General features: G+C 43.3%; 1 protein-coding gene and 1 pseudogene across 11 annotated transcripts in view; both read right to left on the bottom strand.

Annotated features, from left to right (window-relative positions):
* Positions 1-26,891, bottom strand: part of LOC140429759 (nuclear factor 1 B-type-like) — a 967,235-nt gene that overhangs the window by 210,207 nt on the left and 730,137 nt on the right. For all 11 annotated transcript variants that reach the window (XM_072517155.1, XM_072517149.1, XM_072517147.1 and 8 more), the window contains one exon: positions 10,007-10,075. In XM_072517155.1, the coding sequence (XP_072373256.1) occupies positions 10,007-10,075 (69 nt within the window). The remainder of the gene's footprint in view (positions 1-10,006; positions 10,076-26,891) is intronic.
* LOC140429937 (small ribosomal subunit protein uS2-like) lies at positions 17,595-19,371 on the bottom strand (annotated as a pseudogene).

Genomic DNA, 26,891 nt, shown 5'->3' with positions numbered 1-26,891 from the left:
TACATAGATCCCTCAATGTTGCCACCCAGGTTGATAGGGTTGTTAAGAAGGCGAGTGTCTTTGTGTTGGCTTTCATTAGCAGGGGCATTGAGTTTAAGAGCCGCAGGGTTTTGCTGCAGTTTTATAAAACCCTGGTTCGACCACACTTGGAATATTGCGTCCAGTTCTTGTCGCCTCATTATAGGAAGCATGTGGATGCTTTGGAGAGGGTACAGAGGAGATTTACCAGGGTGCTGCCTGGACTGGAGGGCATGTCTTATGAAGAAAGGTTGAGGGAGCTAGGGATTTTCTCACTGGAGCGAAGAAGGCAGAGAGGTGACTTGATAGAGGTGTACAAGGTGATGAGAGGCATGGATAGAGTGGATGGCCAGAGACCTTTCCCCAGGGTGGAAATGGCTGTCACGAGGGGACATCATTTTCAGGTGATTGGAGGAAGGTATAGGGGAGATATCAGAGGTACGTTCTTTACACAGAGTGGTGGGTGTGTGGAATGCACTAGAGATGGTGGGGTCAGAGTCATTAGAGACATTTAAGCAACTCTTAGACAGGCACATGGACAGCAGCAAATTGAAGGGGTGTAAGTTAGGTTGATCATAGATTAGGATAAATGGGCTGCACAACATTGTGGGCTGAAGGGCCTATGCTGTGCTGTACTGTTCTATGTTCTGTGTACACCATATGGGACAATGATCAGTGGGTTCTGAGTGTATAAAAGCAGAGGTAATACTCAACCTATCCTCTTTGGCAATCATTCGCTAATGAGTATGATTGTCCACCTAAGAAACTTTTGTGTTTCTGGTCATCAATTCTGTGGGTCCTTGCATGGCTGATGAGTCTGATCCTAAAACCACATCCCCAACCTCACATTTGGAAGGTGTTTCCGGGAGGTGGGATCGGTCCTTCAATTCTAGATCGCTGGTATTCCTTTGAAATGTAATAAAATGAAATGAAAATCACTTATTGTCACAAGTAGGCTTCAAATGTTGCTTACTGTGAAAAGCCCCTAGTCGCCACATTCCGGCACCTGTTCAGGGAGGCTGGGACGGGAACAGGAACCTTTCTCAGGTTCCTTTTCTGTGCCTCCTCTTGGTGTTCTTAAAGAATTGTGTCCCTTCAATCAGGAGGTTCCTCCAAGTAGGTCTCTTGTGAGCAAGGGTCTCCCAGGTGTTGACATTGATGTTGTATTTCTTGAGGTAAGACTTCAGAGTGTCTTTGAACACTTCCTTTGTCTTGTCTTGCTCAGAAGTCTTCCTTGAGCTAGGAAAAGAAGGTTTGCTTTAGCAGTTCGGACTCCGACATCCTAAGCACATGGCCAGCCCAGCTAAGTTGGTTTTGGATGATCATGGCTTCGATGTTGCTGCTCTTGGCTCCTTCTGATGTTAGTACTCCTGTCTTCCCAGCTAATGCAGAAAATCTGTGTCTGACAACTTCCATTCACTCTCCAGGGATTTGAGGTGGCTTCTGTATGTAGTCCAAGTTTCTGAGCCATATAGAAGAGTTGAGAGGACGACTGCCTTGTACACAAAGATCTTGGTGGCAGCATCGATGTCATGGTCATCAAAGACTCTCGTCGTTAGCTGCCCAAAGGAGGCACTTGTGGATTGGATATGATGTTGGATCTCCACATCGATTTCAGCCTCAGAGGAGAGGTGGCTTCCCAGCTATGAGAAATGTTCCGCATTTGGTAGGGTCTCTCTGTTGATCTTGATGGAGGGTTCTTGTCCTGGGGCAGGTTGGTAAAGGAACTGAGATTGAGCCTGCGACCAATTCTTCAGTATGCATCCCTGAATGTGTCAAGCATGGCTTGGCGATTCTCGTCTTGAGTGGAGATGGTGATGTCATCTGCATACTGAAGTTCCACGAGCGAGATCAGTGTCCAGTTCTTGGATTTCAACTGGTTGAGGTTGAAAGACTTTACGTCCATCCTGTAGACGATGTCCACTTCACTGGGGACAAGGTGAAAGATGGTGGTGATGAAGATGAAGATAAGGGTGGGGGTTATGACAATCCCTGCTTGACTCCAGTCTTGACATAAAAGATTTCTATCTTATTTCCATCGTTGAGGATTGTCACCGACATGTTGTCAAGGAGGAGTCAGAGGATTTTGCTGAATTTCTCTGGACAGGATCTTCCATAGCACTTCCCGACTGACTGGGTCAAAAACCTTGCTCCAATCAATGAAAGCCATGTAGAGTGGTTTATGTTGCTCCCGGCATTTCTCTTGAAGTTGCCGAGCAGTGAATAATCATGTCCATTGTTGTGCTGTTTGGTCGAAAGCCATGCTGGTTTTCTGGAAGGATTTCTTCAGAGATTGGCAGAAGGCAGCAAGCGAAGATTCGGGTGATGATCTTCCCAGCGATGGAGAGTAGGGTGAGTCCTAGGTAGTTCCACTTTCCACTGCTATTCGGCACATTGGGCCGGCACCGACCTTCTAATAAGGTACCACCTAGGCCCACTTCCCCGTCCTATCCCCATAACCCCAGTAACCCCACCTAACCTTTTGGACATAACATTAATATATAATAATATCATTAACAAAGACCACCTTCAGATCCTTACATCGTAAGGTCACAAGTGGGAAATGCACAATGTTCAGGAACTCCTCAGATATTAGAGCATTCTATGCCATTATGCAGCATGTCCTGGACAACAACCAGGCTTGGGCTGATAGGTGGCAAGTAATATTCTTGCCACAAAAGTGCCAGGCAAGATCCATCTCCAACAAGATGGAATCTAATAATCTCCCCTTGATATTCAATGGTATTACTGTCGCTCATTGCCCCACTATCAACATCCTGGGGATTAACATTGACCAGAAACTGAACTGGGTCAGTCATATAAATATTGCGACTACCAAAGGAAGTCACAGCTGAGAACTCTGAGACAAGTACCTCACCTCCTGACTCCGCAAATCCACAAGACATGAATCGGGAGTGTGATGGAATACTTTCCACTTGCCTGAATGAGCACAGATCCCACCTTACCTCTCCTCTCTCATAAATCTTCTCCCTCTCCTCACGCATGTCCAATTCTCCCTCTCTTCATACCTGTCCCATTCACCCCCCACCACTCAAGCATCTACCTGCTACACTGTTAGCTCCTTTTTCATTGCAGGAGAGTTCGCACTTTCAGGAGAGTTGGTGAAATTTAAAAGGAGCAGCAGGAAGGACAATACTTGAAAGTATAAGCTCGGCTAGTAATCATAAAAATTCATTCATCTCACCAAATAATGAAATCAAACTTCCAAAAGCTGGTTTCTCATCCATTTATCCATTGACCTAGACAGCCTCAATGAACCTATGATTTCTAGGCTGGTTTATGTGGCTGAGTCAATGCTTAAGGCAAATGTTCATTGGCCATGTCTAATACGTATGATCAATCACCTAATCTGCATTACAAATCAGCTGATCAGAAAGCAATAGGTATCCATTGAGACTAAATTTATTTATCAACATTACCCTGCACTGTGTACATTTATCTGGCCATGATGGACCGTACACACTGAGTTTGTGACCTTTTGTTGCTGTGTGACTTTTTGAACCATTTGGCTGAAGGTTATTACTAGGTCCATTGAGAACTGCAGAATAATGGCACTTCTAAGTCTCATTCTATATCCAGGGCTGGCTACCAGACAATCTGCAGGCCACATCACTTTAATCTGGCTCAGCCATTTGGCTCACAAGCTGACTGGCTACAGGATGTACTGCACTTCACTTCCCAGAAGGCATTTGATAAGGTGCCAGTTAAAGGTTAGTGCGTGAAATAAAAGTAGGGGGTAACATGCTGGCATGGACTGAAGATTGGCTAGCTAACAGGAAATAGAGTTGGCATGAATGGGTTTTTTTTCTAGTTGGCAGGATGCAACATGTTATGTGCCAAATGGATCAAAGCTGGGGGGGGACATCTTTTTACAATTTATCTTAATGACTTGGATGAAGGGACTGAAGGTGTGCTAGCTAAATTTACTGATGACACATTTAGGTAGGAAAGTAAATTATGAAGATGTCATAAGGATGCTCCAAAGGGACATAGATGGATTAAATGAGTGGACTAAAATCTGACAAATGGAGTACAATGTGGGCAAATGTGAATTGTCCATTTTGGTAGGAAGAATAAAAAGAAGCTTATTATTTCAGTGGTGAAAGGATGCAGAGCTCTGAGGTGTACAGGGATCTGGGTGTCCGAATGCATGATTTACAGAAGTCTAATATACAGGTACAGTAAGTAATCAAAAAGCTAATAGAATGTTATAATTTATTGTGAGGGGAATTGATTGCAAAAGTAGGGCGGTTATGCTTCAGTTGCATAGGACTTGGATGAGACAACATCTGGAGTATTGTGTACAGTATTGGTCCCTTTATTTAAAAGAAAGGGACACAGGGATCTTGCGGTCCACGTACATAGATCCCTCAAAGTTGCCACTCAGGTCGCTAGGGTTGTTAAGAAGGCGTATGGTGTGTTGGCTTTCATTAACAGGAGGATTGAGTTTAAGAGCCGCGAGGTTTTGCTGCAGCTTTATAAAACTCTGGTTAGACCACACTTGGAATATTGTGTCCAGTTCTGGTCGCCTCATTATAGGAAGGATGTGGATATTTTGCAGAGGGTGCAGGGGAGATTTACCAGGATGCTGCCTGGACTGGAGGGCATGTCTTATGAAGAAAGATTAAAGGAGCTAGGGCTTTTCTTACTGGAGCAAAGAAGGAAGAGAGGTGACTTGATAGAGGTGTACAAGGTGATGAGAGGCATGGATAGAGTGGATAGCCAGAGACTTTTCCCCAGGGTGGAAATGGCTGTCACGAGGAGACATAATTTAAAGTGATTGGAGGAAGGTATAGAGGAGATGTCAGAGGTAGGTTCTTTACTCAGAGAGTGGTGGGTGCGTGGAATGCACTGCCAGCGGAGGTGGTGGAGTTAGAGTCATTAGGGACATTTAAGCAACTCTTGGACAGACAAATGGACAGCAGTAAATTGAATGGGTGTAGGTTATGTTGATCTTAGATTAGGATAAATGGTCGGCACAACATCATTGGCTGAAGGGCCTGTAGTGTGCTCTACTGTTCTAGTTCTATTAAAGATGTAAATGCACTAGAAGCAGATCAGAGAGGATTTACTAGTCAAATACCAAGAATGGGTGGATTGTCTTATGAGAATGATTACTGGTATGGAGGGATTGTCTTATGAGCAAAGGTTAAACAGGTTGGGCCTCGACTCATTGCAATTTAGAAGAGAGGTGATCTCATTTAAACATACAGGATTCTTAAGGGGCTTGACAGGGTAAATGCTGAGAGGATTTGTCCCCTATTGGGACAGTCTAGGACCAAAGAGCATAGTCTCAGAATAAAGAGAACCAATATAAGACTGAGAGGAGGAAGAATTTCTTCTCTCAGAAGGTTGTGAGTCTTTGGAACTTCATGGCGCAGAAGGGCGGGGGCATAGTCCTTGTGCATATTTAAGGCTGAGATAGATAGATCCTTGATCAGCAAGGCAATCAAGGGTTACGGGGAAAGAGCAGGAAAGTGGACATGAAGAATGTCCGATCAGCCATGATCCTATTGAATGGCGGAGCTGGCTCGAGGGACCAAATGCCTACTCTTGTTCCTATTTCTTTACGTCTTATGAAAAGGTTGGAGAGGTTAGATTTGGGTCCACTAGAGTTTAGAAGAGAATGAGGCGACTTGATTGAAATATATCGACAGGATGGACGGGGAGAGGATGTTTCCTCTTGTCGGAGAATCTAGAACCAGGCGTCACTGTTTTAAAATAAGGTGTTGCTCATTTAAGATGGAGATGAGGAGAATCTTTTTCTCTCAGAGAATTGAGAATCTCAGGATCGCTTTTCCTCAAAGGGCAGTGGAAGCAGAATCTTTGAATATTTTTGAAGCAGAGCTCGGTAGATTTGTGATTGACGAGGGGATGAAAAGTCATTGGGAGGCAGGAATGTGGGGTTGAAGTCACAATCAGATCAGCCATGATCTTACTGAATGATGGAGAAGGCTCAAGGGGCCGAGTGGCCTACTCCTGGTCCTAATTCGTAAGCACGTATGCCTTGCTCAGCTCATCGCCTTCTCATCACATACTGCTCACTTCCAGGCAGATCTCCCCTCCTCCAATTGCTTGAACTCGCTTATACTCCAATCACAAATTCCCTCTCTCCCATGCTTTTTATTCCTCTAATCACAGTTTCACTCTTTCCTGCTCTCTCTCCAGTCGCTTATGCTCTTGCCACGGGGGCTTGTGAGGTATCAAGGGGTATGGAGAGAGTGCTTGAGCATGGTGTTGAGATAGAGGGTCAGGCACGATCATGTTGAATGGTAGAGCAGGCTTGAAGGGCAAAATGGCCACTCCTGCTCCTATTTTCTATGTTTTTATGATGCTCTGCCCCTCTCACTTGCCAGAACTCACTACTGTGAGCAGCTTGTTTATTGTAATGCATGGTACATTCCGGATTTCTTCATGTCCACGCACATGCACTGCTTAAGGGGAACACTGGCCCTTAACTTCTTGGTTCTCCAGCGTCGCACTTTGGAGGTACCCCTACGATGCAGTAGGGAATCCCTCAGGAAGTACGCACATAGGGATTTACCCGGATTGTCCAGAAGCGCAAATGTCCTCTGGACAATTACACTGGGCTGGGAACCATCCAACTGAAATTAGCTAAGTCGTAACTTCGAATGTTAGTTTTACCCTGATACTTACTCTGGAAGAGTTAGAGGAACAAAGTCACTTCTAACTCCAGAGTAACCAATGGTAAAAACACAGACCCAGCTTTGCACAGGCTGTTCCACACACACACGACCCCCTAGGAGGCCCACCACATCGGCCCAGCTTTTGGACTGAAAGAGAGAAGGAGCTCTCTCTGAGTTACAACGCTGCAGCTGGGGTGGGAAGCACTGTGGAGAAGGCTACGAGTCCTGTGGGAGCCTCCAGAACATGAGAGGGAGGATGGTCTCTGATTCAAGAGAGTGAACCCAATGGCAAGTTAAAGATTCAGGAACATTTGTCCTGGTAACGGTGGGAGGAGAAATCACTGCAGTGGTCCTTACTGCGAGTAATCAGTTTGGAAATTCCACAAAAACTGAGGGAAGTTCCTTTTAACAATCTGTCAACATTACGACTTGGCAAAGCAGGGGGCAATGGACCCATTGGAAGCAGGAGTAACATTAACCCGTGGAGGTACTAATGGGTGGGATTGGTGGCCCGTCGGTAAATTCCGCCCGGATTGTATGTGGCATGGTATTTTCAGTCGCATTACAACATCAAGACATTAATAAGGATTCGCTCTTCTGTAGTTTTGAGTTTTAGTTGCCTATTAGATAATGTCTAGTCAAAGTTGCTTTTAGTTTTTCTGTTACAGTAAAACCTGGGTGGCACAGTGGGTTAGTACTGCTGCCTCACAGTGCCAGTGACCCGGGTTCAATTCCGGCCTTGGGAATGTTCTCCCTTCTGTCTGCGTGGATTTCTACTGGGTGCTTTGGTTTCCTCCCACAGTCCAAAGATGTGCAGGTTAGGTGGATTGGCCATGCTAAATTGCCCGTTGGTGTCAAAGCATTAGGTGGGGTTAAGGCGGGGTGTGGGCCTAGGTACGGTGTGCTTTTGGAGGGTCGGTGCAGACCCGATGGTCTGAATGGCCTCCTTCTGCACTGTAAGGATTCTATGATGTTCTATGATAAAGTCTTAAAACGTGAAATCTTGTACCATTCCTCTGTTACAATTTTGAGGTTTACAAGTTTACATGAAGGGAGTTGTGTGACCTGTACTAAAGTCTGCATCACAACACGTCTGGGTGATGGACTGTTAAAGAAGGCCTAAATTGTTTTACTGGGAAGAAGGTGCAAGGTATTCAAACTTGCAGACAGTGGTGGAGGTAGCTATGTCCTAACAGTGGATGGACTATGAGTTTCCAAATTCCCAGAAAGGTGTAAATAATGGCAGGTTGTAAATAACTGTCCTTTTAACTATCCAAGATGAAAGAGAGTTGGGATCTGAAGGATACTTAATCATCCCTTATGCCTGGATACAAGGCCCATATGATTCATACTGCCATGGAAATTGGCTTTGAATGAGGAAATATTTCCATGGCATCCCTGAAAATGCACAGGCACAGTTAGCTTACAAGAGCATGGAAGAGAAAGTGAGAGCAGTTGGAGCCTGGAAGTCTCTATAGTCCACTGCTCCCAAATATGGGTGGAAACCCACACTCAGATTGAAAAGATCAAATATGTGAGGAGGTAAAACAAGATTGGACGATTCATATAGCTTGTATGAGAGGAACGATCTCCAGAAGTACTTTTACTGTGAAGGGCAGTTCTGGGGTTACAAGTGTCCAGGCTGGTAAAGGAATAAGTAAGAAATACATTTTCGGGAGCTAAATATCATTTTTGGACTAATTCTAGGAGAATTTACTGCCTACTGAGAGGGCTGTTTAAAGTAAAACTGATTGTGTTTTTTCTGGTTGTGCTAAAAGGTTTGTTCTGTAATTTCAAATATAGGCTACTGAAAAAAGTGCTTCATCAATAGTGATTTTAATTTGTTACATTAAACATTTTACAATGTGAAATCCTGTCATGTCATTTGTTCCGCTATTAACTGGAAGTTTGAGTTTCTTATCTGTCTCTACGGGGATTGCAGCACTTTAGGTCAGTCACTGGGAATTGGAATTGAAATATGTTTTAAAAAGTTACCGTTTTCTCTGGGGTTCGAAACATCTTGTTGGGTTAGGCTTCGTTTATTGAAGTATTTATGATTTCAAGTTTCTTTTGGTTCAGGCGTGCCAATACAAGAAGTAATTAGCAGTGTTACAGCTTTAATTAATTTTGAATGGTATTTTGCTTTAATCTTTCCTTATAATAATTAATTTTATTTGTGTCACAATAGGCTTACATTAACACTGCAATGAAGTTACTGTGAAAATCCCCTTGTTGCCACACTACGGCACCTGTTCGTGTACACTGAGGGAGAATTCAGAATGTCCAATTCACCTAACAAGTACGTATTTTGGGACTTTGTGGGAGCAAACTGGAGCACCCGGAGGAAACCCACATAGACACGAGGAGAACGTTCAGACTCCGCACAGTGACCCAAGCTGGGAATCAAACCCGGGTCCCTGGTGCTGGGAAATAACAGTGCTAACCACTGTGCTACAGTGCCGCAATGAGAAATTGCAATGTTGAAATGTTATGGATCCTGTAGTAAATTTACACAAAGAAACAATAACATTTCCACAAAGTAATAGTGTCAAAGGAAACATTGCTAACCACTGTGCTACCGTGCCGCCCATGCTACTTAATTAGCAAAGGCAAGTAACCTATCGCAGGTTGATGTCCCAGCCGTTCAGTTTCATTTGATTGTGGCATTATGCACTAGATTTTTCTCCTCACCGTGGTGGTGGAATATGATGAATTGTATAAAGGAAAGGCAATTTGTCTGAAAGGTTACCAACCAGTCGATGAGGATACAATGTATTGGAGACTACTTGAGACTTCAACAAGATTACTTCTCAAAGTAGGCTCATGGTCAGAACTTACTGAAGAGAATGGTGTTTTGAAACTTTTGTTCTATCCTGCAATAGTTATATCTGCTGATTTATTCTTGTTTCTGTATAATTTTGCTGCAAACAGCAAAATGACTGTAATTTAGCTTGTGTTACAATATCTGTCACTGTGGAATTTGTTCTGATGATTTTGAGATAGGAAAGATGCATTCCATGTTATTCCCAATGCTAGCCCAACACTATATTGTTTGCACTTTTAGTTATGTCAAACGTAAAAACAGCCTTCTGTACACAAACAGTGGATTTGCCTTTGAAAAAACTACTATTTCTACCTGCTGGCAGGTTTTCAATCTCAACTTCAGCTGAAACATGTGATAAATACAGTTGAGCACATTACAAAACATAAACACTAATCTGCATTACTTGAATCAGTTTGTACCTGGCAATTACTAGCAGAGAGTTGCATAATGGGGAATCGGTTCTCTAAGATGAAACCTAACTCGAAGTAATACTTACTTCGTGACACTCGAACAAGTTCTCCAATGCTGAAGACTCCGGATTTTATAAAGCAGTCTTCTAGGTATGCTAAAAAAGAAGGGAAAATAATTATTTTGGGTGTCTTATCATTCAGTCAAACTACTTCACCTATTGAAAGGGCTTGAGCAGGATATCCATTCTTTTAAATAAACAGTGACAGGAAAAAGGGCACTTTGTAAATAATCGGCTCAGATTAGGAGACTAAGTAATGGCAGTTCTCCACAGCTCTGGGCTCAAACCTTCAAACATTCTATTCTTCAGCTTCGCCTGATGGGTGTGCTTGCTCGTCAACAGAACCAGAGCTGAAAAATAGCTACTCATATCAGTGAAACCTTGAGTACATATCATAGCTGGTAAACTAATTAAAAGAATGCTTGTGAAAAGTTCAACAACTGGGCTTCTTAGCCATTCCAAACCAGAGTAGAACAGGGATAGGATGGTAACAATGTCCTAGCCAGACTGGAAAATTGAAAAATAAGTTGGGATACAATTATTTTCAGAGAAGATGCCATTTTCATTTTACTATGGACTGCAAACTGCAAAAGGGACTACACAAAGAGAGTGAAGTTGTCTCAATGAATGGTGGTTAATGTAGAATAATGTTGTGTAGCTTTGCATTCAGGAAAGATGTCATTTTTAATTCCACTGTAAGAACTCTTACAACACCAAGTTAAAGTCCAACAGGTTTATTTGGAATCACTAGCTTTCGGAACATAGCTCCTTCATCAGGTGAGTCTTTTCATGCCAGGAGCAACTTCTTTTAGGTCTAATTCCATTGAGGTATTGTTTGTACAAAATGAGCTGATCCTGTCATCACAGAAACATTATGAAACACAGAATAAAGTCAAATGGTGATTATGAATGTGTAGCAATTTCCGTTTCTTTAACAGTGCTATCTTTACACTCCTGTATATTATGCTCTGTTATGTATACACTCTTGTCAGCTTAAGTAAATAATGATGAATAGGGTACCGTAAGTAGCATTGCCCAGAAGGGCTGCCACAATGACAGAGGTCCTGAATATTGTTAGCAATTGCAAAGAAGACTGGATTACTGCGGCTCAGGGTTTCCACTGATGTGTACTGAAAACCCAGCAGAATTTGAAGGGTTATTTCAATAGCATGCTCTTGGACCGGCTGTCAGTGCAACTCCAAAATTCTACAGGAAAAATACACACGGGTGGGGCAATGGAGAACACCTCATGCAGGAACCGCAAATGATGGAGGGGAGCAGGTAAATTCTGTTTATGCGCAATTATGGGCATGAACGAATGGCCTCGTCGTGCCTGACTCGGTGACCCAACAGGGCCATTGAATCTTGTGAGAGGCTTATCATGAGGTTTACAATGCTAGGGATGCAATCTGGATCTCGCCGGGTGAGATTTACGTATTTAATTGAGCCACGAGGCTAACTTTAATATGGCTGCGCACGATTCTCCCAAGGCCTGGGAACTAATGCCTGTGCCTGGGAGACCTTGTCAGTGTGCCGTTTAGCACTGGTGCACATAAACGTGGACCAGGCATAACGGTGCTTGGGGGAGGGGGGTGGTGTCTCCCAGGAGGACATCAGAGGCCGCCAAGCGGTCAGGCTCTTGGCAGGATGGCACCATAGCACTCCTGCTGGCACCTGGGCACCTTGACACTTGCCAGCCTGGCACTTTGGTATTGCCACCCGGGATTCAAGTAATAACATTCAACTATTTTACATGAATATCGCTGAACAAGGGTATAAGAGGATATGAAGCCAAGCCGTTTGAAAGGATTTAGATATAGATCACCCAGGATTTAAATGAACTACCCCTTTCCTATATTCATGGTGTCAGGAAAGAGAGGTGGTGTTATTTGATCTATATTTGTATTTTTGGATATTAGAAATAAGGTATAGATTTAAATGAGTTTAATTGTATGTTTCTGCGTAAGAATGAGTTAAAACTTTAATTAGATCCATAAAGAACAAAGAACAAAGAAAAGTACAGCACAGGAACAGGCCCTTCGGCCCGTCAAGCCTGTGCTGACCATTCTGCCCGCCTAAACTAAAATCTTCTACACTTCCGTGGTCCATATCCCTCTATTCCCATCCTATTCATGTATTTGTCAAGATGCACCTTAAACGTCACTATCGTCCCTGCTTCCACCACCTCCTCCGGCAGCGAGTTCCAGGCACCCACTACCCTCTGTGTAAAAAACTTGTGTAAAAAACTTGCCTCGTACATCTACTCTAAACCTTGCCCCTCGCACCTTAAACCTATGCCCCTAGTAATTGACCCTTCTACCCTGGGAAAAAGTCTCTGACTATTCACCCTGTCTATGCCCCTCATAATTTTGTAGACCTCTTTCAGGTTGCCCCTCAACCTCCGTCATTCCAGTGAGAACAAACAGAGTTTATTCAACCTCTCCTCATAGCTAATGCCCTTCATACCAGGCAACATCCTGGTAAATCTCTTCTGCACCCTCTCCAAAACCTCCACATCCTTCTGGTAGTGTGGCAACCAGAATTGAACACTGTACTCCAAGTGTGGCCTAACTAAGGTTCTATACAGAACATGTTAAACAAAGGCGCTTGCATGTATTGAGATTTTAGTTTAATTTCAAACTGTGCCTGCATTGTGATTGGAGAATTTATCACATGAAAGTAAACAGAGCTTAAAGAAAGACTAGGAAGTTACTGAGCAACGAGGGGCCAGTTTTTAAGTTAGAAGAATTTTTTAGTTTAGTAAACTGGGCCTATGGGTCTAAGACAGTTGACATTTGGTAGTTGGAGAGAAAGCATCTCTCACAAACATTGCCAGAAGCAAAGAGGCAGAACAATGGAGTAAGTCCAGGATGAAATAACAAGATAGTTCCAGAATTCAGCGAATGAAAGAGAACTCCCAGGGAGACTGAAGTCAAAGGGGCAATAAGGAACTGGAAACTGAACAAGGTTCTGTTCATTAAAGTTTAGTGAACATCCCAGTTAAAGCCAGAGCCGAAAGGAACAGACCTTGTGAAGTTGGCGAGCGAGAATCCAGATACCTGAAGTAATCCTAAGATTGGTTACCTCAAATCAGCCTGTGAAGCAGTGGTGTTCTATTGGTTTGGCTGGATAACTGAGCGATTGTGTGGTAGCTTGAATGCACATGGCAATTCAAGGCAGAGGAATGCTGAAAGGAGAGTTTGAAATCCTGGATACAGATCATTGGTGAAAGCACCTGAGAGAAAGTATTGTTTGGGAGAAGATTCTACAGTCTGTTTTTTGAGACTGGAGTTTGGAAACACTGATGTGGAAATCGGAGTTCCAGTGAGACAAGTTGGCTGGCTCACAGCATGATAAGTTTCTGCAGGGATTTGAGGAGAAATCCACAGATGTTGTATTGGGTGATACCTGCCACTTGGTTTCAGAGTGTGGTGTGTCTGACCACAGTTGATCTGTTGGTTTACAGGGGTGGTGGACTGACCAAGAACATCAGAATTTAAGATATTTTTAAACCTGTGTTATCCTTAAAAATCTGTGTACATCTGTGAAGATATAGGTGGAGTGAAAGAGTATTATAATATAGTCAATATTTTCATATTTAATAACTGTTGTATTCTTTTGTAAAAAGCTGATAGTCAGTCCTGTGACTCTGTTCATCCACATTTCTAAAATAAAAAAGTAAAAGTTATGGTCTATGGAGCCATGGTTCCATTCTGGGACCTTCCCATCCAGTAGCTACATCAGCTGGATTCGTATCAATGGACCAGTTTGCACGCCCTGCCACAATGTTCCTTTCTGAGACTGAACTCATTGTAACTCTGTCAAACCAAATAACTGACTGGTGCACTCAACATCATGCTTGGGTTATTTCTTCAGATTCCAGTGTACTCTGAATACCTGAACTGCTCTCTCCTCTTGTGTTAAGAGGAAAATAACATTGGCCACTGCACCAAAACTAAGATGATAATGATTCCTCTGCATTTCTTCTTCACATTGGTCTCAGGGTGATGGTTTGACGTCAAACACTTACACAGTTGTGAAGCTAGTTCCATGTCAGAGTTCAAAGCCCACTTTTGTTTATATTTTCCTCACTTAATCCTGTCATGTTTCATTCAGTCATGTTTACCAAGACCTGAACAATGCTCTAAAAACTTGGTTCTTCATCAATTTCTGTGAACAATATTGCAATTTGTATACAAACAGAAAACGTCTGCTACAACTTTGTCTCTACTTACATAAGTTCCTCTATTTACAATTATATATATTTCCATATTGATATACTGCGGCAAATGACTGGAACAAATTTATGTGAACTCCATAACATTATTCACACCAGCAAGTTCAACAACATTTAGTTAATTATTTTACTTCAGACCATTATAAATTGTTTTGGATAAACTGTTATCTTGTGCTGAGCTTCAAGGAAGCTTTTTCCCAGGGTGGAAGAGTCAATTAGGGGGCATAGGTTTAAGGTGCGAAGGGGAAGGTTTAAAGGAGATGTATGAGGCAAGATTAATCCACAGAGGGTGGTGGGAACCTGGAACTCGCTGCCGGGGATTGTGGTGGAAGCAGGTATGATAGTGACTTTTAAGGGGGGTCTTGACAAAGACATGAATAGGATGGGAATAGAATGATATGGTAGGGAGCTATAGTTCAGACGGGCAGCATGATCGGTGCAGGCTTGGAGGGCCAACGGGCCTGTTCCTGTGCTGTAATTTTCTTTGTTCTGTGAGGGGGACACAAGAGGCTATAGAGACACAAAGTGTTATAGAGCATAGAATAGTACAGCACAGAACAGGCCCTTCGGCCCTCGATGTTGTGCCGAGCAATGTCCGGAACCAAGATCAAGCTATCCCACTCCCTGTCATTCTGGTGTGCTCCATGTGCCTATCCAATAACCGCTTGAAAGTTCCTAAAGTGTCCGACTCCACTATCACAGCAGGCAGTCCATTCCACACCCTAACCACTCTCTGAGTAAAGAACCTATAGACAGGTTAAGTGAAAGGATAACAAGATCGCAGATGGGAGTATAATTGGGGAAGGTGAGCTTATTCACTTTGATCAGAAGAATAGAAAAGCAGAATACTTTTCAAAAGGTATGAAACTTGTAAATGTTGATAGCCGGAGAGACTTTGATGTACTTACACAAGGAACATAAAAAATTAGCATGCAGGTACAGCACGCAATTAGGAACGCAAATGGCATGTTTGGCAATATTGAAAGGGGATCGAGTACAAGAATAAAGAAATCTTTGGGAGATCGCATTTGGAATGCAGTGTGTAATTCTGGTCTCCGTATTTAAGGAAGGGGATAATTGCACAGGAGGCAATACAACAAAGGTGGACTAGATTGATCCCTTGGTTTAGATGGTTTTGCTATGATGAGAGAATGAGTAAATTGGGCCGATATTCAATGGAATGTACAAGGATGAGAGATGATCTCATTGAAACATTCAAGATTATGAAGTGTCTTGACAGGATAGTCAGCGTGATGTTGTTTCCTCTGGCTGGAGAATATGAAACAAAAGGACACAGCTTCAGAATTTGAGGCCGATCATTTAGGACTGAGAGGAGGAGAAATTCCTTCACTGAAGGGATTGTGAATCTTTGGCAATCTTGTGAATGCACCATCACTAATTATATTTAAGGCTGACATAGACAGACTTTTGGTCTCTCCGGGATCAAGGGATATTGGGAGCTGATAGGAAAGTGGAGCTCAAACCACTCCAACCTCCATCATAATGTTTCAGTATGGAGAAGATGCTGGTGTTTGTGTTCACTCAGAAACTGAGCTGAAAGTCATTGTTGGCTCATTCAACAGAACATAGAACATACAGTGCAGAAGGAGGCCATTCGGCCCACTTAAGCCCTCACTTCCAGCTTATCACCATAACCCAATAACCCCTCCTAACCTTTTTGGTCACTAAGGGCAATTTATCATGGGCAATCCACCTAACCTGCACGTCTTTGGACTGTGGGAGGAAACCAGAGCACCCGGAGGAAACCCACACAGACACGGGAAGAACGTGCAGACACTGTACAGACAGTGACCCAGCGGGGAATCGAACCTGGGATCCTGCCGCTGTGAAGCCACACTGCTATCCACTTGTGCTACTGTGCTGCCCTCAACATTAAGGCATCAAGAACGTTATTTAATCTCAGCATGGGGCATCAGGTGTGCCCATAGTAGACACTAGGTGAATTGGCATGGAGGTTGTGAGGAAAAGGGTGGTGGGTGTAAGGGTATATGTTGGCATGGAGGATATGAGGAGCCATGGGTGTGTTGGGGGGGGGACATAAGGTGGCATCTGTATGGGGGTTGAGGGAGTGTCGGGGTTGAGGGATGTTTGCTGTTTTATCCATTTGTTTTATGTCTTCAACCACGTACTGGAGCACAGAGACCGATCTTTTGTCCAGACAACCTCCACATCCAGCAGCCTCTAAAATCCTTCTGGGGTTGCTCCCCTCAACTCCCATTTTCACCCGCATACTGCTGTGTCCAATCCCTTTAACCTATCGCATCTTCACTAACTTGATCCCTCACCCCCACCATTTACTTCAAAATCCTCTCTACTACCCTTGTTATATGATTCATCAGTACATTGGTCCCAGCACGGTTCAGGTAAAGACCATCCCAATGGTTCACCTCCCACTTTCCCCAGTTCTCGTGCAACTGCCCCATGAAATGAAACCCATTTCTCCCACACCGATCTTTCAGACAAGCATTCAAAGCTCTAATTGTATTTACCCTATGCTAATTTTCATGTGGGGGTTGTCAGCTAATAATCCACAGATTATTATCTGTGGGGTTCTACTTTTTAATTTAGGTCCTAGCTGTTCATATTCTCTCAGCAGAACTTCTTTCTAAGTCCTATGTGGCCCACAACAACTGGACATCCCCCCTTCCACCACAAATTCCTCTGCAGTCCAAAGCAGATGTCCCAAACCAAGCACTGGACAGGCAACACAGCCCTCTGGACTCTCATTCTCAACTGCAAAGAATTTTGGCTATGCATTCTGATTATCTCCTCTCCACTTGAATGGCTCCTGTACTGCAGTGCCATAGTCAGTTCATTCATTCAACCTGCAGCCCATGTTTTCATTCATACAGTTTGCAAAACATCAAACATGTTGGACAATTGCAATGCCTGAGGCTCCTCCACAAACCTTCTCGATTTCCAAAACTTCCTTGCTTGCAGTCACACCGTCCTGCGCTAACCATGGGCCAAATCATTACATTATCCTAAGTAGTGTGGTCATCTCCTGGAAGAATGTGTCCAGGTATTTTTCCCCCTCCCTGATGCATTGCAGTGACTGCAACATGGCCTCCATCTCAATGACTCTGACCCGAAGTTTCTTGAGTTACATACACTTACTGAAGACATATTTGCCTTGGATCACATTGGTGTCTAGGTACGCCCACTTGCTGCAGCTGCAACACATCACCTGCCCTGCCATCTTTATGTTTTCATTAATTAATTTATTTATTGATTGATTACATTTTAAATAACGTCTTTAGTCCTGTGTGCTTATATCTTTTTTTTTAAAAACAAGTCACTTTAATTTCCTTCTTTTCAACCAAATGCAGATAGGACAGGTCAGATTTCTGTTAAACTTCAAGCCCAGTCCTGGGAGCAATCAGCTGTAGCACCAGCCCATTCTGGAGCCTGTGCAGGAGGAGCAGCAGACCAGTGTTCGGCAGTAGGCTGGGCACTCCAGTTCTTTGTAGCTGGTTCACTGGTGAATATTACCGGCTTCACATATTGAATTGCCGCCTCCAGCATCTCAGCCAGATTTTTACCAGTAATAGCTGCAAACTGCTGAAAGGGCACAGATGACCTGAACCCCCTCAGACCAGTCAGTAACCTCAGGCGGAACAAATTCTTCAATGGGAAGGGTCCATTCTCCGTGGTAACCCTTACCAGCAGCCTTCTCTGCGGCATCTTGTTCCTCCTTCTAGATCTTATCGGGATCGCTGTAGGAGTACAGATCACGCATCACCTCCCATGGTTGTTCACGGCTAATGATGCCACTCAGACGCAGAACCTCCCGGGCCACATCTACCACATCAGACATGTAGTGAGCACCCTTGTTGTTACATGAGACTGCGATATCCACATAACGCAGGGGTGAGTCAGTGTGGCACTTGGCAGTGGTGAGGTTGACAACATACGAGGGCTGATGATCCTGTCACGGGTCCATCACCACCAACAGACAGGGCTTCCTGAAAGCAGTTACCTTGATTGAAATTCCCTCGTTAACATAAACAGGAAATTTTCATGGGTTAATCACCTATCTCCTTCCAGCTATGGTGTCAAAGCTCGAGTTTTCTTACCAAATGGGAGTTCTGACTGGAAACTGATTACAGGATAGCCCCTCTCGTCACACCAATTCTTGGAAGCAAAGCAAATTCTGGCTTTCTCTCGCCATGCTTAAAGTCTTGCTCCTCTCACAGACTCTTGGATGGGAAATCTCACTCTTTCTCGCCACACTTTAAAATCCGCTGGTCTTGATAATTCACAGAATTCAAAGGAATTGAATATTGCCCTTGTACTGTCGCTCCTGTATCAGTGGAATGTGATTCCTTGTGCAACATTGATAAGAAAGTGGCAGGATAACTCCAGTGTCAATCCCAATCTTTCACTGGGGTAAAGCCCGACCAGAATTTTATGCCTCTTGTTCATGGCATTTGGTGGAATATAACACCAGTCTGTGCTTTTTGTATTTGTTGCGAATATCCATCAATTTTCACCTTTCAAAAGTTGTGATTTTTCTCCTTTGCCACTTGTTAGGATTTGGGAGCCTCTGAGGAAATGTGGAGCTGTTGCTGGGAGAATGGGTGACATCAACATCAACTGTAGAGAAGTTCTTGAGCACTGCTCATGTGAAAATCAACAATTTCACTTCAGACCCATGATCACCGGCTGTTGAAATACTCAGGATATATGTTTGTACAACACAGGATTAACCCTCAAAATGCTAGATACCATGTGCAGACAAACTTCACATTGAATGAGCAGTCAAATTTTTAGCTTGTGGTAATAAAGGTCAAATTTGACAAAGTGGCCACTCTGAATTTGGCAGAAATTCTTCATGGAATCACAATTACCTGGGGCTGGTTTAGCACAGGGTGCTAAACAGCTGGCTTGTAATGCAGAACACGACCAGCAGCGCGGTTTCAATTCCAGAACAGGCGCCAGAATGTGGCAACTAGGGGCGTTCCACAGTAACTTCATTGAAGCCTACTTGTGACAATAAGCGATTATTATTATTATTACCTTTGTGCAGCATTCCACCATGCTACAATTGAAGAATAGTGCAAAGACGTACTATAGATCGCAAAAGACACACCTGACATACCAACAACTGCCCCCAAGCATCAATGATGGACATATTGATATGCAATGTTAAACATTTTTTTACAGTTGTCAAAAGGAGAAAAAGTTAAAAGAATGATACTTGCTGCACGGTAGTGCACAGAATGCTGTGGATTGCCTCTTTTCCCAGTCTCAGGTGAGGAAACTAGAAAGTATAGGATTGGTGCCTTTCTGAAGCACAGGCAAAGTTCCAGATACTCAGAAACACTCAGAAACGCTATGCTGGCAGCTCCACATAATAAAAAGCAGACTGTAAAATTACTAGCTGAGGGCTATAGGCCTTAACTCTTCATTGCTCAACCCAACTTCCTCTGTAGACAAAGCGTACAGTGTTTACAGATTTCTTGGGTAAGTTGATCTGCAGATAGACAGTTAATGAAAGAGGCATTCTTTTGTGCTAATTTGTTCACTCGTAGTTTTTGAAGCATCTCTCTCCTAAGTATAGCCAAAATCTGAAGGCTTTGTGGGAGAAGTGAAATATGTAAATTAACAGAAAGTCCTTGCATCAAGTATGTGTGCGAATATCTGGGGCTGAACAATTCTGCAAGTGTAAGATCATAGGAAAAATTGATTGTTGGGCAGCACGGTGGCACAGTGATTAGCACTGCTGACTCACAGCACCAGGGACCTAGGTTCGATTCAGGATTTGGGTGCCGGTGTGGAGTTTGCACATTCCCCCTGTGTCTGTGTTAGGTTTCCTCCAGGTGCACCCACAGTCCAAAGATGTGCAGGTTAGGTGGATTGGCCATGATCAATGCGTGGGGTTGCGGGAGTAGGGTGGGGAAGTTGGCCTGGTTAGGTTGCTCATTCGGAGGTACAGTGCAGCATCGATGGCCACATGGCCTTCCTCTGCATTGTAAGATTTCTATGAAAACGGATCAGCTTAATATTATTCAAAAGCATACAACACAAAGATATTCTGGTAGTTGAGTGGGCAAATGTACCATTATTTCTGGTCCTGAGCTATGCAGACCAGGAAAATCCTAGGTCCCATGAGCTGATGGCTTCCACTAGGGTAAAGAAAAAAAATCAATCAGGATTTCAAGGATCAAATGGCATTCAGTGAATCCTGGTGAAAAGAGGAAAGAGGAAGATTGACCTGATTCATCAAATAATTCTTTCCCCCTCCCACCCCTCCGTCTCTGGTGCATTCCTTGGTAATAATCATCATTTGAATGAAGTACCAGAGGGCACCAAATGCCTACAAAACTGTATACTGAATGAGTTATTGCCTTCAGGAGCAGGAAAAGGAGAAAATTGGAGGGAGAAATTGTAATAGAAAGCAGATAACCACAATTGCCTTTGTCTAGTGGTGATCAGTAGTAACCTGACACGGTGGCATCCAATTACACTGAAGTCCATAAAACAAAAGTGAGCAAGACCCATAAAAATCCCACAGTGACAAAGAGCACTTATTGGGCAGGGAAATCCTTCTGCAAACAATCCAAACACGATAACAGAAAGTTATTCAGAGAACAAAAACTCTGTATCGAAAGTTACTCATTATTGGATACATATTTTAGCTGTGTCCAGGTCAGGAGCCTTCAATTCACTAAATCAGCTGAGTGTTGAACCAGAACTCTCAAGATTCCTGCTAGTCTGGAATATAATTGGTTGTTTTTTTAGAAGTTATAATCCAAGAATTTTTGTGTGCACTTCATTTTTGACATTTTCTCAATGTGTAAATGCTAATTTTCAATAGATTGCTATTCTTAAAACCATAGAATTCCTACTCATAGAATCATAGAAGTTTACAGCATGGAAACAGGCCCATCGGCCCAACCAGTCCATGCCGCCCAGTTTTTACCATTAAGCTAGTCCCAGTTGCCCGCACTTGGCCCATAACCCTCTATACCCATCTTACCCATGGAACTATCTAAATGCGTTTTAAAAGACACAATTGTACCCGCCTCTATTGCTACCTCTGGCGGTACCTCTGAAAGAGCACTCATCCTAGGTCCATGCCCATGCCCTATCCCCATGACCCCACCTAACCTTTGGACACATAGGAACAATTTATCATGGCCAATCCAACTAACCAGCACATTTTGGATTGTGGGAGGAAACCAGAGCTCCCAGAGGAAACCCACGCAGACACGGGGAGAATGACCCAAGGCTGGAATCAAACCAAGGTCTCTGACACTGTGAGGTGGCACTGCTAACCATCACTAGCCATAATTAACCAGCACTAATCAGCAGTGCTAACCAAACTTTTTTGGGTTTGTGCCCGTTTTTGAAGAACAATGGATATTAGAAAAATTCTAGGGACAGCTCGGGATAGGATTTTACATTTTAGTTCAGGACCCCGATGTTGGCATCAAGTTCAGACCCCAGCACCCCATTATACCAGCACTGTGTTAGGAGCAGCCACCAAGCATTCATTTTGCCTTGATTGGCCAATTCGTGGCCAGCAGAAACATTTGCCATCTAATTAAGGACGTTGTGAGGTTGTCAAAGCTGGAAAGCCAGTAGGAGAACCAGCAGCATTGCAGCCTGCCATTTCAGTTAAGGGAGAGACAGGGTACCTCAATCCTGAGATGCCCTCCCAGTGCTTTTAAAACATTTGAAGGAAAAAAAAACATGACCATGAGAGCTTGGGAGTGGGAGGGGCTTCCTCAGAGACAGCCTAGAGTGCTGGCTGCCAGATCTGCCACAAGAAGGCTGCCTTCAGGTAGCTGCTGTGCTCCCAAGGCCCATGGGCAGTCAGCCTCTGATTATTGGTCTCATTTGGCCTTTTAATTATCTGAACAAGTTCCCTGCTGTTTGCACCTCCACCCACCTGCACTCCAGCCCCCATATCATGCGTAAACCCAGCGCATGGAGTTTGAAATTCCCGTATGTGCAATTTTTATTAAGTTGTGAACTTACAGAAATGTGTTAACAAGGTTTTTAACAGTGTACAAAGGCATTCACTAAAAACTGTACAAATACATTGTTTATAAATCGAAATGAATAAAACTTGTGACGAAGGAGCCAGAGGTTAAAGAAAGGAAGATGGTAACATTAAATAATTATTCAACGATAAAAACCTGCAAATACTGGAAATCTAAAATGAAATCAAAAATCAAAAAATAATAGACACATCTATGGGGAGTATGGAAAACATACAATACAATATTCTTGATTTCTAGAGGAAGTAAGGGCTATGGAGAGAGAGCGGGTAAATGGAGTTGAAATCAGCCATGATTGAATGGTGGAGTGGACTCGATGGGCCGAATGGCCTTACTTCCACTCCTATGTCTTATGGTCTTATATTAACACAGCATCTCCTCCACAGTGTCGTGTTCAATGTTTCAAGCATTTGTCAATTATATTGAAAATAACTCTGTGTGTGTCACAGGAGAATCAAATATAGATACATGGATCACATCCTCATTAAAAAAATAGTCAGTATTTTAAGATTCTAATTATTACTGAATGAAAATGTTTCAAACAAAATAGAAGTTCCAGAGTCATAAGAACATAAGAACTAGGAACAGGAGTAGGCCATCTGGCCCCTCGAGCCTGCTCCGCCATTTAATGAGATCATGGCTGATCTTTGTGGACTCAGTTCCACTCTCCGGCCCGTACACCATATCCCCGAATCCCTTTATTCTTTAGAAAGGTATCTATCTTTTTCTTAAAAACGTTTAAATAAGGAGCCTCAACTGCTTCACTGGGCAAGGAATTCCAGAGATTCACAACCCTTTGGGTGAAGAAGTTCCTCCTACTCTCCGTCCTAAATCTACTTCCCCTTATTTTGAGGCTATGCCCCCTAGTTCTGCTTTCCCCGACCAGTGGAAACAACCTGCCTGCATCTATCCTATCTATTCCCTTCATAATTTTATATGTTTCAATAAGATCCCCCTGCATCCTTCTAAACTCCAATGAGTACAGTCCCAGTCTACTCAACCTCTCGTCATAATCTAATCCCCTCAACTCTGGGATCAACCTAGTGAATCTCCTCTGCACTCCCTCCAGTGCCAATATGTCCTTTCTCAGGTAAGGAGACCAAAACTGAACACAATACTCCAGATGCGGCCTCACCAACCCCCTATACAATTGCAGCATAACCTCCCTAGTCTTGAACTCCATCCCTCTAGCAACGAAAGACAAAACTCGATTAGCCTTCTTAATCACCTGTTGCACCTGCACACCAACTTTTTGCGACTCGTGCACCAGCACACCCAGGTCCCTCTGCACAGCAGCATGTTTTAACATCTTACCATTTAAATAATAATTCATTCTGCTGTTATTCCTCCCAAAATGGATAGCCTCACACTTGGCAACATTGAATTCCATCTGCCAGACCCTAGCCCATTCACCTAACCTATCCAAATCCTTCTGCAGACTTCCGGTATCCTCTGCACTTTTTGCTTTACCACTCATCTTAGTGTCGTCTGCAAACTTTGACACATTGCACTTGGTCCCCAACTCCAAATCGTCTGTGTAAATTGTGAACAACTGCGGGCCCAACACTGATCCTTGAGGGACCCCACTAGTTACAGGTTGCCAACCAGAGAAACACCCATTTATCCCCACTCTCTGCTTTCTGTTAGTTAACCAATCCTCTACCCATGCTACCACTTTACCCTCAATGCCATGCATCTTTAGTTTATGCAGCAACCTTTTGTGTGGCACCTTGTCAAAAGCTTTCTGGAAATCCAGATATACCACATCCATTGGCTCCCTGTTATCTACTGCACTGGTAACGTCCTCAAAAAATTCTACCAAATTAGTCAGACACGACCTACCCTTTATGAACCCATGCTGCGTCTGCCCAATGGGACATTTTCCCTCCAGGTGCCCCGCTATTTCCTCCTTAATGATAGATTCCAGCATTTTCCCTACAACCGAAGTTAAGCTTACCGGCCTATAATTACCCGCTTTCTGACGACCTCCTTTTTTAAACAGTGGTGTCACGTTTGCTACTTTCCAATCCTCTGGGACCACCCCAGAGTCTAGTGAATTTTGATAAATTATCACTAGTGCGTTTACAATTTCCCTAGCCATCTCTTTTAACACTCTGGGATGCATCCCATCAGGGCCAGGAGACATGTCTACCTTTAGCACCATTAGCTTACCCAATACTGCCTCCTTAGTGATTACAATCATCTCAAGGTCCTCACCTATCATATCTTTATTTCCATCAGTCGCTGGCATGTTATTTGTGTCCTCCACTGTGAAGACTGACCCAAAAAACCTGTTCAGCTCCTCAGCCATTTCCCCGTCTCCTATTATTAAATCTCCCTTCTCATCTTCCAAAGTCCCAATATTTACCTTAGCCACTCTTTTTTGTCTTATATATTTGTAGAAGCTTTTACTATCTGCTTTTATGTTCTGAGCCAGTTTACTTTCATAGTCTACCTTACTCTTCTTTATGGCTTTTTTTAGTAGCTTTCTGTTGTCCCCTAAAGACTTCCCAGTCCTCTAGTCTCCCACTAATTTTTGCCACTTTGTCTGTTTTTTCCTTCAATTTGATACTCTCCCTCACCTCCTTAGATATCCACGGTCGATTTTTCCCCTTTCTACCGTCTTTCTTTTTTGTCGGTATGAACCTTTTCTGAACACTGTGAAAGATCGCTCGGAAGGTTCTCCACTGTTCCTCAACTGCTTCACCATGAAGTCTTTGCTCCCAGTCTACCTTAGCTAGTTCTTCTCTCATCCCATTGTAATCGCCTTTGTTTAAGCACAAAACACTAGTGTTTGATTTAACGTTGTCATCCTCCAACTGTATTTTAAATTCCACCATATTGTGGTCGCTCCTTCCAAGAGGGTCCCGAACTATGAGATCATTAATCAATCCTACCTCATTACACAGGACCAGATCTAGGACCGCTTGTTCCCTTGTAGGTTCCATTACATACTGTTCCAGGAAATTATCCCGGGCACATTCTATAAACTCCTCCTCAAGGCTGCCTTTACCAACCTGGTTAAACCAATCGATATGCAGATTAAAATCTCCCATGATAACCGCCGTACCATTTCTACATGCATCCGTTATTTCTTTGCTTATTGCCTGCCCTACCATTCTGTTACTATTTGGTGGCCTATAGACTACTCCTATCAGTGACCTTTTCGCCTTACTATTCCTGATTTCCACCCAAATTGATTCAGCCTTGTCCATTATAGCACCAATATCATCCCTTACTATTGCCCGGACGCCATCCTTAAACAACAAAGCTACACCACCGCCCTTACCGTCCATTCTATCCTTTCGTATAGTCTGATACCCTTGGATATTTAACTCCCAGTCGTGACCATCTTTTAACCATGTTTCAGCAATGGCCACTAAATCATAGTCATTCACGATGATTTGCGCCATCAACTCATTTACCTTATTTCGTATACTACGAGCATTCACGTAAAGTACACTTATGCTGTTTTTTATGTCTTTGTTATGAATCCTAACACCTTGATCAGTAACTTTTCGCAATTTATTTTTCCTCTTACCCTTTCTCCTAATTTTCCTTGTCTTTGAACCCATATCTCTACATAATAACCTGTCACGTAACCTGCTGCCTTGATCTCCATTAACCATTATACTGTCCATAGCTTTACACTTACCTTCTCCCCAACTTGCTAGTTTAAAGTCCTTGTGACCAACCTATTTATCCTATTCGCTAGAACACTGGTCCCAGAATGGTTCAGGTGAAGACCGTCAAATCATTCCAAGCAGACCAAAGATCCTGTGGAAGTATAGCTTTTAATTTTCGTGAAGAAAACTAATCAGGAATTAGCTGGAAATCACATGGAATTGTAATACACCTATTCACTGTGAACAGATGCGCAGTTCTCAAAGAAAGTTATAAAAACAGAAAATGCCCGATAAACTCAGCAGGTCTGGCAGCATCTGTGGAGAGAGACACAGAGTTAACATTGTCAGTCCATTGGGGTCAAATAGGGTCCAACAAACTCAAAATGTTATCCATGTGTCTCTCTCCACAAATGCCGCCAGACCCGCTGAGTTCATCCAGCATTTTCTACTTTTATTTCAGATTTCCAGCATCCGCAGTATTTTGCTTTTACTCAAAAATAGTTGTTATTTGAGAAATAGTAGGCCGTCAAACAGTAAGTTCGGCATCATTTAGCAGTTTCAATTAGCATAATGTTAGAATAAAGGATAAGGAGTGTGGGGGGCGGGGGCGGTGAATTCCAGAAATGTGTGCAAGAATGTGTTACTTGACCAGTATGTTCTCAGTCCATCTAAGGAGGTTTTTGGGATTTGTGCTCAGGAATGAAGTGGGCCACGTGATCAAGTGTCTACAGGAGTGGAGTGGAGGGTGTAATGTTCTCAACCATGATATCACTACAGAGCGGACACTTGGGCACGAGTGATTGCATAAACATACAAAATAGGAACAAAATAGGAACAGGAGCCAACCATTCGTCCTCTTAAGCCTGCTCTGCTATTCAATAATCTGATTGTGGCGTCAACTCCACATTCCGCAGACCCCCCGATAGCCTTTGACTCTCTTGTTAGTCAAAAATCTATCCAGTTCTACCTTAAAAATATTAATTTACCCGGCTTCCGCCATATCCGGGAAGGGAGTTGCA

The sequence above is a fragment of the Scyliorhinus torazame genome, chromosome 9 (genome assembly GCF_047496885.1).
Source record: "Scyliorhinus torazame isolate Kashiwa2021f chromosome 9, sScyTor2.1, whole genome shotgun sequence".
Lineage (NCBI taxonomy): Eukaryota > Metazoa > Chordata > Chondrichthyes > Carcharhiniformes > Scyliorhinidae > Scyliorhinus > Scyliorhinus torazame.
The sequence above is the reverse complement of the archived record's forward strand: the minus strand, read 5'-3'. Positions and strand labels throughout refer to the sequence as shown.